General features: G+C 41.9%; 1 protein-coding gene across 4 annotated transcripts in view; it reads right to left on the bottom strand.

Moving 5' to 3' along the window:
* LOC147417874 (uncharacterized) overlaps positions 1-9,741 on the bottom strand; it is a 49,659-nt gene extending 39,918 nt beyond the window's left edge. For 2 of the 4 annotated variants that reach the window (XM_086507247.1, XM_086507250.1), the window contains exons 1-2: positions 8,917-9,741; positions 8,580-8,656 (exon numbers count right to left, since the gene is read on the bottom strand). In XM_086507247.1, coding sequence (XP_086363373.1) covers positions 8,580-8,656; positions 8,917-9,703 — 864 coding nt within the window. In that variant the 5' untranslated portion in view covers positions 9,704-9,741. The remainder of the gene's footprint in view (positions 1-8,579; positions 8,657-8,916) is intronic. The other 2 variants (XM_086507248.1, XM_086507249.1) reach the window with 2 other exon arrangements.
* Between the last annotated feature and the right edge of the window lie 3,887 nt (positions 9,742-13,628).

Genomic DNA, 13,628 nt, shown 5'->3' with positions numbered 1-13,628 from the left:
TTCCGGTTCCAAAAGCTCATTTGCCAAAGTTAGTAGAGCTACTGAATGAGAAAATCAAAATGGGAATCTTGGAGCCTTCTTGTGCTCCATACTCAAACAGGTGGTTCACACTTCCAAAGAAGAATGGTTCTCTACGCTTCATCCAAGATATGCAACCAGTGAACAAGGTGACAATTAGAAATGTAGGAACAGGTCCAATTGTGGATGAATTTGCAGAGGCGTTTGCAGGGAGGGCAATCTACTCAATGGAGGATCTCTACTCAGGGTATGATCAATTTCAGCTTGCAATCGAAAGCAGAGACTTGACAACCATGAGGACACCTTTGGGTTTGGTAAGGATGTGTACCTTGCCACAGAGAGCAACCAACTCGGTTGCACATATGATGAATGGGATGAATAAGGTCTTACGTGACTTTATTCCTCAAATCACAATGCCTTTCATTGATGATTTGCCTATCAAAGGATGTGAAGAAAGTGACAAAGATGAAGCTTTGGATCTCAAGGGATGTCGCAGGTTTGTGGTAAATCACATAAATGATTGTGATAAAATTTTGTCTAGGTTGGAAGAAGTGAATCTTACATTGTCAGGGAAAAAGTCTATGTTTGGTGTCAATGAAGTGCTCATTGTGGGGCACATGTGCGGGCCATATGGTAGGAAACCTTGTCCATCAAAGGTAGATGCCATCCAAAGAATGAAAGAAACATGCACTAGCATCACTGAGGTTAGAAGGTTTCTGGGAGCATGTGTCTTCTATGTTATTTGGATTCCACATTATGCACATGTAGCTGATCCTCTTTATCAGCTGCTTAGAAAGAATCAAAAGTTTAAATGGACAGAAGCACATGTAAAATCCATGAAAAAGCTAAAGGAGTTACTCCAGTCAGCAACGACTTTAAGAAAGGTAGACTATGAGTGTCAAAGGCCAGTGATTGTGACAGTAGATACCAGTCCTACAGGGATTGGATGGGCAATAGGACAAGATGACAAAGAAGGACACAGGTATGTGGTAAGATTTGGAGCAAAGGTACTAAGTGCTCGCCAAAGAAACTATCCACAGATAAAGAGAGAGTTATGGGGTATGGTTACAGCCTTGAAAAGTGGGAAAGAGTACCTAATTGGTGCATGTGTGGTTGTAGAAACAGATTGTCTACCACTTCTTGGGATGATTACAAGCTGCTCAACACCAGACATTGCTATGTTGCGGTGGATTGCTTACATTAAGTCCTTAAATCCCGAGTTTAAGCACATTGCAGGTAAAGACAATACAGTGGCAGATATGCTATCAAGGGCAAGGTATGAAGATGAGTCACAAATGATTGATGAGGGAGATGATGTAGGCACAAAATTCTATTCTATCTCTCATGTCAAAGGTAACAATGTCTGCATGATTAATTCACTTGAATTGTTCTTGAAAGATCTTTATGAAGGTGATTGGCTTTCTATTGGAAGGTACTTGAGTACTCTAACAAAACAGGATGATTGGTCTGAACATGAATTCAAGAGGATACGCAGGAAAGCATATGGTTACTTTCTGAGGGATGGTTACTTGTGGAAGCATCATAAACAAAAGGGTGCTACACCACAAAGGGTTATATGTAAAAAAGAGACTCAAGTAAAGCTCATGCAAGAGTTTCATGAGAGTTTATGGGCTGGACACAGGGGTGTGTGGGCAACCTTCTCCAAGTTGAAAGAAAAATACTGGTGGAAGGGTATGTATAAAGATGTATCTCAGTTTGTAGAGTCATGTGTAACTTGTCAAATGTATTCAAATGTTCGACATCGTGATGGATTGCACCCTACATATCCACTAGCCATGCACTATAAATGGGTTGTGGATCTAGTCACGATGCCTTTAGGACTCTGGCAGATGAGATACTTGGTTCTTGCACGAGAGGACCTAACTAACCAGGTTGAAGGAAGAGCATTAAGAGCTAAGACCACAGAAGCTGTGTGCAAATTCCTTCTTGATGAGGTGATTTGCCGTTATGGTTGTGTGGGAAAAATCACTGCAGATCGAGGTGAACTGGATGCCGAAGAAGCAAGGGAGTTCTTTTCTAGATTAGGGATCAAGCTTTCTCTTACTACAGCTTACAACCCTGAAGGCAATGGAAAGAGTGAAAGAGTGCATCCTCCTATCATCAAAGCTTTGGCCAAGGCTTGCGAAGGAAGAGTTGGTGAGTGGCCAAAACTGTTACCATATGCTTTATGGGCTGATAGTACAACACATAGCTCAGTAACTGGCTACATGCCTGCGGAGCTAATGTATGGTCAAAAGCCAGTGATGCCGATTGAGGATACAATTCCCACATGGAATGTACTACCTTGGCAAGAGGGGCTTAGTAGGGAAGATCTCCTTGCATTGCGCATAAGGCAACTAGAGAGAAGACCTGGAGACATTGAGGCTGCAAAAGAACGACTCAAAAATGCAAGATTGAAAAACAAGGACTACTTTGATAAGCGACATCGGCTCAGGAGCAAAGCAATTGACAAAGGTGACTGGGTTTTAGTGTATGATAGTAGCCTTGATAACCAACACACAGTCATGCGTAAGTTTTCAAAAAGATGGTTTGGACCATATGTTGTAAAACATGTGCATGAAAATGCTACTTACAGCTTGTCTGAACTAGATGGCACAGAAGTAAAGATTCCCATTGCAGGAAAAAGGATCAAAATGTTTAAGAGAAGAGGAGACAATGATCCAGAAAATGCTGATGAGGAAGAAGAGCAAAACACAGGTGAAGATCAAAGTGAAAATGAAGCTCTCGAATCATCCAGTGAAGATGAAAGCAAGGATCATGTACAAGAGGGCTGATCTTACAAAGAAATAATTTGGCACATACCGGAGGATGTGCAGGTTTAGAGGGGGTGGATGTCGTGCTGTGACATGTACATAGTGGGAACACATGCTACAAGAGTTATCTTGTAACTTTTTAGATACATAATTATATTTCCTATAATGTACATATGCATATGTAAGTATAAAAATAAGCTTTCTATCTCATCTTATTATTTATCTCAAGGCTAATGTATTCTTACTTTACCATCAAAAAAATACTATGGGAAAAGTGTCAATAGCTCCGCCTCTTTAACTTGGGGCAAAATGCATTGATTCTTTATTTCTACTATTTCATTATCATCTCACACCCTAGCTAGATCCTATATCTAGGGTAAACTCCAATATATATATATTCTATGTATTTTTTATACTTTTCTTATATTTCTTTTTAAATAGCTACTAGGAGAGAATCAAATCCTAGTGGGACACTAGGTGGCATGATTTCAAAGATACACTTATTTTAATGCATTATTGCAAGCATGGTTACAAAACTTTGTCAAAGAGAAATGTCATGCTTTCATATGGCATGAGGTGTCCTTGGGAATTAAATGAAAGTCAAGGCTAAGGAGACCACATGAAGACTTTTGCTGCCATAAATGGACCCTATTTTGATGAATTTTTTACACAAGGTTCCAATCCGAATTGGAGAATGATTTTAAAATGAAAATCGTAGCTAACGAGCTGAAGTTTCTGCCCATATTTTTACTTTTTTATTTGGAGCTACGGTTCAGGAGATATGATCAAAATACTGGACCCCAGTCTGCCCACATCATGCAGGGGCAGCTCATTTCCAACTTTTCCAATTCCTGTTCACACTGGCTCCTCTCTTCGTGTGTAAACCCTTGGGGGTTCCCTTCACCTATAAAAGGGGACTTCTTCTTCCTTGGAAAGAACTCAAGCATTCAAGCCATTGATGAGAGGAATTCTCGAGGGAGTGAGTAGTAATGCCTAATTGTACTTAGCCATTAACATAAGCCCAAGCCTACACTTTCTCCTAGAGGGAGACTAGCCATTCTTGCAACAAGCTAACCTTGGAAGATCAACTCTAATCAAAGAAGGTCTTGCACTTGGTGTATCAATCAAAGTGGAATTATCCACTCTTCTTCTCTCTCCCATCAATAATGGTGCCGAAGGGTTTCAAGTAAGATGTGTTCTACATTGATGTTTTCTTGATTTCTTGTTGTTTTCATTTTCATCTCTAATCCAACATATATATATGTATCTAATCTCATCTCCTTAACCAAACCTATCTCTCTCATTCTTAGTAATTCATCCTCTCTAGGTTCTCTTTGCTACAGGTACATCTCTCCCCGCAGTATCCTTATTGCCTACGGGCAAGAATAGGGCTTGGCAGAGAAACTTCTCATCTCTTCACTTCTCTCATATCTGCATTTCTCACATACTATCCTAGATGAATAACCCACATGATGATCATTTCTATCGCTTTCACTCTGTACGATCTATTAGAATTAACGTATGGATTAGTCGTAAAATACACTTTCAACAACGTATAGTGTTTCTCTTCGGCCCTGAAAGGCTCAATGAAATACTTCTATCACCGGATCCCATCATACTACCTCTCATAGACTATAATTTTTCTTTTGATGTAAGCGTAGTTATCTTGCTATGAACCAAGAGGATTTGTACACACAATTAATCCCAATCACTAGGCAAAATATATATATTATGGTAAGCACAAAACTACAATTCCAAAGAACAATTCGTAGCCTATTTGGTCAGCCAAGATTGAATGCCATTAACTCATCCATTAACCCTTTCATATTACCCATGATACGATATGACCATAGCCTTGATGTTTTCATCTTCGTATTGTTTTGACATTCTCTTTTGCGTTCTTTCTTTGTGTGTGTGTGAGTGCAAGAGAGAAAGAGTGAGTCTTCTTTGATTGCACTTCTTTCCAAACCCTAGTCTTCATAGCATCTATGATTTAACTCCTTCATATAGTTTTTGTTGAGTTCTCTCACAAACTCTCACAGCCATAAGCCCGGTGCTTTCCTGGCAAGACCGCAAATTTCTCGACAGCGCGATTGCCGAGGCAAGAGCCTCTTGCACAGGTACTGGATTAGCTAGCGGCTAATCCCCCCGCAGGTATAGGTGAATTCGGAGAGGTTTCACGCCAGAAATCTCGTCCGATTCAAAGGGCAAGTAGCCCTACACGTGCGGGAGCTCGAGGACTTGCTACGGATGCGACCGGCACGCGAAACGGAGCCCGAAACAGTAAATTACAGCCTGCTGTGTATTTTTGCAGGTTTAGGGTTTTGGCCCTAAACGGACCGTAGTACCCCCAGGAGGTTCGGGGACACAAGGGGACCGCTGTACAGGTGATCTGGCGCATTTGCACGGCTGAAAACAGAGAATTCAGCGTGCTGCAGATTCTCGCCAGGTTTTGCAAAGTGCCCGTATGCGTCGGGAAGTCAGCAATGCGTGGGAATACTGACTGTGAAGGGTCCTAGTACAGTTATGCTGCCGAAATCAGGCTGGAACAGTTGAAATTCAGCCAAGTTTGTGTGGGGCAGCTTGTAGGGATCCACAGTATTTATTCCCTCTTTTAAAGAATAAAGAAATACCGAAAGGGGCGCCTAAGTTAGGGGCCAATCTGGTGTCGGTCTTCTCATACAGGTGCATTCTAGCATCTGTATCCCATTCCCCTCTCTTGTGTCACTATAGCGCAGGTAAAATAGACGACTAATAATGGGTGAAAGCTAAATCAAGGTTTGAAGTAAAGTCTACCGCCCTTTTTGGATTGTACAGGCTGGTTTCAAGCTTCTAACTTCATGGACATTCTTCAAATTGGGCCAATCACGTATAGTCTCAATCTTGGCCGAGTCCATCTGCACTCGGACAATGTGTCCCAGAAAGTGTATCTCTGATAAGAAAAATTCACTTTTCTTTGCATTGATCACCAACTTGTGATCTCTCAATGCCAGAAAGACCTGTAGCAGATGTTCTCTATGTTCTGTCTCATCCTTGGAGAAGACGATAATGTCATCAAAGAAAGTGTAAACAAAAGATTTGTACTCTCTGAAAATCCTGTCCATCATTCAGTTAAAGCTCACCGGAGCATTGGTAAGGCCAAAATGCATCACCAAAAATTCATATAAACCGAAGCTCGTCTGAAAAGCTTTCTTGTAGACATCTCCTGGCGAACGTGATGATATCCGCTCTTCAAATCGATCCTGCTGAAACAAAAGGATCCCTGTAGTCGGTCAAGAATATCATCGATCCTCGGAACCGGAAATCCGTTCTTGATGGTGTTTTTGTTGAGAGCTCTATAATCAATGCACATTCTCCAAAATCCGTCTTTCTTCAAAACCAACAACACCAGAGAGCAGTAAGGTGAAGTACTCGGCTGGATAAGACCCTTTTCCAAGAGGTCTCACACTTGGTTCATAATCTCTTCATTCTGGGCTCAGCTCACATGGTAAGGTGGCCGGTTCGGTGGTGTGCTTCTAGGTATCAGATCAATGGTATGATCCTCAGGACGAGCTGGTGGCAACTCGCCTCGCAGGCCATAGTTACCCGGAACGCGGAACGCGAACGGCAACGGGGACCCCCGCGGAACGGGGGAACGGCCAGGGGTCCGAAACAGGAATGGCGTGGAATGGGAGGCATAAAAAACACCCAAATATTGCAATTTTTAGCTCTACATGTTTGAAATTTGAATACAAGTAGTATTAGAGTCCTTTGACTCTAATACTCACAAAAAACTCAATTTGAAGACCTCTAGGCCATGGATGATGCGAGAGGGAGAGGGAGAGGGAGAGGGAGAGGGAGAGACTCGAGAGGGAGAGGGAGAGAGCTTGAGAGAGAGAGAGAGAGAGAGAGAGAGAGAGAGAGAGAGGGAGAGAGCTTAAGAGTGAGAGGGAGAGACTCAAGAGAGGGAGAGAGCTTGAGAGAGTGAGGGGGAGAGCTTGAGACTCGAGAGTCGAGAGAGCTTAAGGCTTAAGCCTTAGACCTTGAGGGCATGTGAGTTTGCTTGAGAAGGGAATGGGTGTGAGGGGATGCATTTTGAGTCCTTGCACACTTTAAAAAACACCTAATGTTCACTACAAATTTGCAAAAAACTGCCCATTTCTCCCCATTTTGAGAGTTCGCCATTCCGAGGCCGTTCCGAGCCGTTCTAGACCGTTCCGGTATCAAGTGGTCACCCGGAACGGCAAAACATTCCCAGACGTTCCGGCCTTGCAAGGGGGGAGGGAACGGCGTTCCGATGTTCCAGGGCCTAGGGAACACGTTCCCCAGTATCTATGTCGCAGGCCCTCAGAAAAGCAATCGGCATGAGTGTGGAGAAAATCTTAGCGTTCTTTATCAAGTTCAGACATATTTGTCCTATGTTCATCATTCAACTCTTTCATAAAGATCGAGTAAACAACAGAGTAACCGCGAAACGTTTCAGCCCCGAAACGTTTCACCCCAAGCTAAGGCCTCACTAAAACGTCTGGTCGAAACGACCATTTTGTGTATATATAGAGTTATGTATCGACAAAATAGGTGTTCACAGTGCAATGAGTAGACACATGCTATGTTAACCTTGAAATAGCATATACATAATAAATAAATAACTATTTAATGGCCAAATTCTCTAGAGGAAATTTTTTATTTCAGGCGTTTCACTCCAGGCGTTCACCTTGCAAGTGAAACGTTTCGGCCGTTTCACCCATTTCGTGTTTCAAGCCTGCTGAAATGCGTTTCGCAGTTACGCTGCTCTCAAAAGCATTGGCCCCAAGTCGGACGCCCTTCACTGTATTTCTTCCTTATTATTGATCAAACTACTTTATGACATCACAATGAGACCACACATAATCCCATTGTAAATCGGTGCCCTTGAATTTAATGTATAGGCCCACGAGACCCAAAAGCTTCAAAAGCATGCAATTTTACAAATTGGCCCCAAAAGAACCTTAAGCCCACATAGAGAATTTGCTAGAAAACCTTGCATTGACAATTAGCCACGTCATTAGGTTGGCACGCTTTTGGCACATTATCAGTTTACACAAGTCCTAGGATTCACGCATTTCAGGTTGTATTTTTCGAGCAACTACTCATGCACTCTCTCTTTCTACTCTGGCTCTTTTATCTGCTCACATCTTTTCTCCGTACGGTAGACTACACCACATCATTAATCAGTGGCACGATGCTAGATATAAAATGGTTGGCTTGAACCTCTATCAAAAATGAGAGGCTGTGAGAGCAAGTACTTGATGCTTTGCTAATTTAACTCTTTGTCATAAGTGATATATTTATCGTCACAAGGTTTAAACTTATGACGTTGAAATGCAATTGAATGATTATCTTGCCTTCAAGGTGGAACCAAACGTAGTGTACCATACGTATACGTAAGTGCACTCTGTTGTATTGAACAGTTCGGGTTGTGAGGTACATAAAAGTGCGTCATTTGTAGCATTTAAAATAAGCCATCACGACTTCGACCCAGTCAAGCATTTGATATCTCTTGTGCTTCCGACCATGGACCCCACAGATGCATACTAACCCTTGGCATTTGCAGATGATCAAACCTTACTTTGCATAAGCCAGAAACTAAAGATCATCACCCCTCATGTTTTCTCACAGATGCAGCTTCAAACTCCTAACCTCATGGTACATTTACACGATCTAACTTGTTTGCGTGAAATTAAGCATACAAGGGGTAGAATTGTTAAACGTTCGTGCAAACTTTATTTGCAGTGCAAAGTTTTGAATGGAATCACGATGAACACATACCATGACGTCTTGTACACCTTCTCCCTCTTCTTCCAGCATGTCATCGATAAAAGAGTCACCTTCATCCACCAACTCTACTAGCCCAATCAAACAAGCCAGAAAAGAGTCAATGAAGCAGATTGCACATAATCTGAAATAATTGCATTTATTGAACCAAAGAGCGACCAAAACTGCACTAATGATGAATATGCAAAATCGGCTCCCCCATGCATCCACGTTATACTATATCATGCTTTACACCTAATTCAATGCAAATGCTGTGAACTTCCAAACAGTTTCTTCACACGTCAGTCATGCAACCACATGCAAAGAAGTAGACAGGATAAAAAAGGCATACAACCATCATCAGCGTCGCCCTCAACAAACTCATCATCCGTATCCTCAATTTCTTCGCCATCAAAATCCCCATCTTCATCATCAAAATCTTCATCTACATCATCATCCAGGCCTTCATCAAGTTCCTCCTCTTCCTCAGAGTCCTCTAGCTCATCCACCACAAACTTCTTTGGTGCCTGTTTGGATGAATCCTTCGCCTTGGCTTGGACTGCCTTGGCTCCTGTAGAAGAACTTCTGCTCTTACATTGTGAAGGGAACTCTGTCTTTTCTTGAACTGACCTAGAGAAACTTTTGGGTTGAGCTTGTACTGGCTTCAAAGAGCTTCTTGTTTCAGGTTGCTTTGGCCTGGTGAAGTTGCTTTTCTGAGCTTGCAACGGCTTGGACGAGGACTTTGTCTTGGCAAGAGAGTCCTCACTTGCATTCACATGGCCCTTCTTACGGCTAGGGCTAGAATTCGAGCTGGGACTGGGATTTCTGAGAGCATTCTTCTTTGGGGCGTTTCTAAAGCCCCTTACTGAGCTATAGCTAGGGTGGGCAGCTGCAGAAACCTTACTACTAACAAATGGATGCAATCCAAACCTCAAAAAAGAGGGCTTCAGCTCTGTAGAGCAGAAAACCTCGCCGGCTTTACAAAAGGCGGGAGACGTGTGAAGAATAAAAGACTTTCTGTATGAAGAGAAAAGTCTTCCAAACCCCACAGTTCGGCAAGCAATGTAGACATTAGACGTGATCGGATACACTGCCGAGCTGCTGCTCGTGCTGCTTATAGATTTACAGAGGCAGTGCATCGTCGTGTCGCAGTAGCATGCAGCTGTTTTGTGTTAAGTTTGAGATATTATTAAGGGAAAATTACCAAATACCCCTCTAATTTGTGGAAATTCCCAAAATACCCCTCAAATTTCAAAAATTCCAAAAATACCCTTGTATCTATTTTAGCTGGATTGTTCCCGATTTCCTAATCTTTATTCTTTTTTGACAATGTACATCCGTTTTTAGTGCTTAGCATGTAATTTGTCACAAATTACCTCCCAAAGAAAAGACAATTATGTCTAAAAATAATGAAGCAATTAGCCTACATAACCAACTCAAATTCTAGTTTTAGTATCTTGTATTCATAACAATCAATCTTCTTATGAAGACCTACAATTTTTTTGATTTTTGAATAAATTTACTCTCACAACTAGGGGTATTTTGGGAATTTTGGAAAATTTGAAGGGGCATTTTGGGAATTTTTTACAAAATATGAGGGGTATATTGGGAATTTTTGAAATCTGAGGGTATTTTGGGAATTTCCACAAATTAGTGGGATATTTTGGTAATTTTCCCTATTATTAACGATGGGTTTCTAGTGGGTATCGGTGGCTGGGGGGAAATAAAAGGAATCTTGGAAGGTGCCCATGAACGTGGACTAGGTTGTGAGAATTGGCAAGCGCAATACCAAAGCCATCTGCGGATGGTTGAGTGGTTAGTACGAAGATTTCATTCTGCTACGTGTGGTTATGAGCTCGATTCCCACGCTTGAACACAAGCTTTTGTAGTGCATGGAGCCTCAAACTTAGCCAACAAAGGAATCCGAGGAAGATTTCGTTCTCCTACGTGTGGTTATGGACTCGATTCCCACCCTTGAACGCAAACTTTTGTAGTGCATGGAGCCTCAAACTTAGCCTAGAAAGGAATCCGAGGAGAATCGGGGCAATATAAATTGAAAGCTACCAGTAGGAACCTTGGCTTTGAGGAGATTTGGTTTTCTAGCAGGAGGTACCAGCCGGATGAAACTCAAAAAAATCATAGTATTAGTTTGAAGTGGAAAGGGAAGGGTGGGAATATGAGGACTAGTCGAAGGCTGAGTGAGAAGGGGAGGAGGCGACGTAGAGGCCATGCTTTTCTTTGCCTTTTACCAATGGGGATGAAGCCTTCTCTCTCTCTCTCTCTCTCTCAGCCTTGTGAAGGCATGCAGCCTCATGAAGGTCTTTTCATCCCCCCCCCCCTCTCTCTCTCTCTCTCTCTCTCTCTCTCTCTCTCTCTCTCTCTCAAGGAAGAGGTGCTAACCGTCTGCTATAGGAGGGCGAGTAGAGGCAGGCAATGGAGGCATTGGTAGGGAGGATGGCACAAGGCATGGCATGTGTCATAGAAAGGAAAGGATGATGAGGGACGCAAAGCATGGCGAGGAGGGGATAGTTGGGGGAAAGTGGGGAATCTTTAGAGTATTGGGGTTTTTCACTTAAAGTGAGCTAGTAGGGGCCAGTAGAGGCAAATATCAAACCAAGTATCTTCATTAATTATGTGAAGAAAGTTTACTATGTTGAATATATTTACTTTGTTGGCACTACCACCAAGCATCTAATGTGAAGAAAGTTTAATGTGTTGAATATATTTACTGTGTGGTTATTGTCTTTTGAGATGAATGGAGTGTTAATGCAAGGGACCATAGAGTGGGAACAATGCCTCCAATGGAAAAGTTCTCTCTCCTACCTTTCTCGCGTTGATGATGGAAAAACAAGGTGGGTTTTCTTATTTTATCTATGCCATGTGGCTAGGCGTAAGAGCTCTCTCTCTCTCTCTCTCTCTCTCTCTCTCTCTCTCTCTCTCTCTCTCTCTCTCAAGGGTTCTTCTTCTTCAACAAGGTTCAAAACCATTATAGAAAATGATCCAAAATCTCCTAATTGTGGAGATAACAACACAACCACTCAACCAACGACATCGAAGACCATGATCATGGCATACTTGGTCACGCTGCAAGAGACCGTAAACAAATAAGGTGAAGATTTACGAGCACTTGCAATGGAGAATAGCACGCTAAGGGTTCTTGTGGTTAAGAATGAGAATCTCAAGAGGACACTTGAGATGCAAACAACATGTTTGATGCAACTTGAAGAGGAAGTCAAGAAATGTAAACGCTCTTTTGTGGACTTGAATGCTTTGAAGAAGCGCATGAGCAAAGTAGAGCATGACCATGTATTAAAAAGGATAAATTTGACACCATGAGCTGGGATGTATGCGACATGAAAAATGTATGCACAAACAAGTCTTGGGTAGATGTACGTGGACGGTGGTAGCAATGCGGTTCCTAATTCCTCCCTCATGCAATATGGCTCAAACAAAGAATGTTGAGAATGTGGGTGTGGAGAAGTTGAAGGAACGGGAGAGACATTCCAAGAACATTGTTATTCGTGGAATTCCTGAAGAGAAATTGGAGACGCCTCCTTCTCTTGCCATTGTTATCAAAGATTTCTTCAAAACCCACTTTGGCATGTCCGGAGTTATGATCTATGGAGCACATAGAGTGGGTAAGCAAGGAGCTCCTCGCTCGAGATAATGGCCAATTGTATGCACCATGCCGGATGAGACCAAAAGAAAGATTATCCTTGATAATATTTGAATCTATTTCAGGAATACAAAATGTTTTGTATGTGAAGATTGCACTATTAAGCAACAAAATATGCATCACAAGGCGTATGAGGAGAGGAATAAGAAAAACAAAGAGATCTCTCACGAAGAAAATGTGCCCAAGGAGGAGGCAAGTCCCTCGAACAAATAGGAATGTGCGACTTATTAGGCCGAGTTACAAATGAAAATATGCTTTTGGAATTGCAATGGATACCCATGGAATGCGGGGGTTGGCATTGATGAACTAACAAGCAAAGCCGATGTTTGTACTTCTTGTTGAAACTTGGGAGCATGATACACAAAGGATTAACAGCTTGGAGGATTACAATGTACATTCATTGATGTGGTCAAAGAATCTCAAGCAACGAAGAGGGCAAGGAGGGTAGCATGTATGGTTAAGAAAGGATTGGAAGATTTTGTATCAATTGTGAAAGATGACAAGTACAAACGTTGTGTATGGCTGAAAATTATGACACCAAAAAGAGCACCCATTTTTGTAGCCAGTGTTACATTTCTCATTATGATTCCCCCTTTTATGCTCGCATGGATAGAGATCAACCATTTTTTTATTTAGAAGAGGACATTGCTTATTTCAAAGACGAAGGTGATGTTTTTGACTTTGGGGATGTCATAAAGTCTAATATCTAACTTTACCAAATGATTTTCTCATGTTGAACTGATCATTTAATATAGAAAGATGAAAGGGGGACAAGAGCTAGAACATAGATATGTGTTGTTAGACCTACATCATTACGGGGCCAAAAGAAGAGATGGCTACATCTCAAATGGGGCTCAAAAGGAGATGGTTTGGTTAAGAATAATTTGTAGATAATGGAGCTTAGAAGACCTTAGGGTTAGCCTTATTAAAAACCTCCAAAGGTTAGTGCTAAAAGTCCTTAGACCTAGGACCTTTACGTACTTTAGACCTTAGGCAAGCTAGGCATGTACTTGAGGTGCTTAGTGACTAAGGTGCTTGAGGTGTTCAAGTCAAACATGATCCCTACAAAGGAGGGGGCGAGCCCTAAAGGTAGGGGATGAGAGAGAACACACTCTCAAAAGCCACCCTTTCCACAAGAGGCATAAAGGATAGATGTCAAGCCCCTAGCCATGTTGCCCTCATAGTGTGCATGCATCCTATTGGATGGCCTTTAGGGAGGACCAATGAGAATTTAGATTCAATTAAATAATTATTTAAACTCTCTCTCTCTCTCTCTCAAAAGGGGAAGTTTTATTTGCACTCTTCTTGATAATAAACACATTTTTTTAATTCTGAAAATGAGAAAAGACTATTGAATCCAATATTTTGCGGAGAACATTCAAAGCATT

Source organism: Adiantum capillus-veneris, chromosome 30, assembly GCF_014529385.1.
Source record: "Adiantum capillus-veneris isolate H3 chromosome 30, ASM1452938v2, whole genome shotgun sequence".
Taxonomy (NCBI): Eukaryota; Viridiplantae; Streptophyta; class Polypodiopsida; order Polypodiales; family Pteridaceae; genus Adiantum; species Adiantum capillus-veneris.
This window is presented reverse-complemented; position numbering and strand designations above follow the sequence as displayed.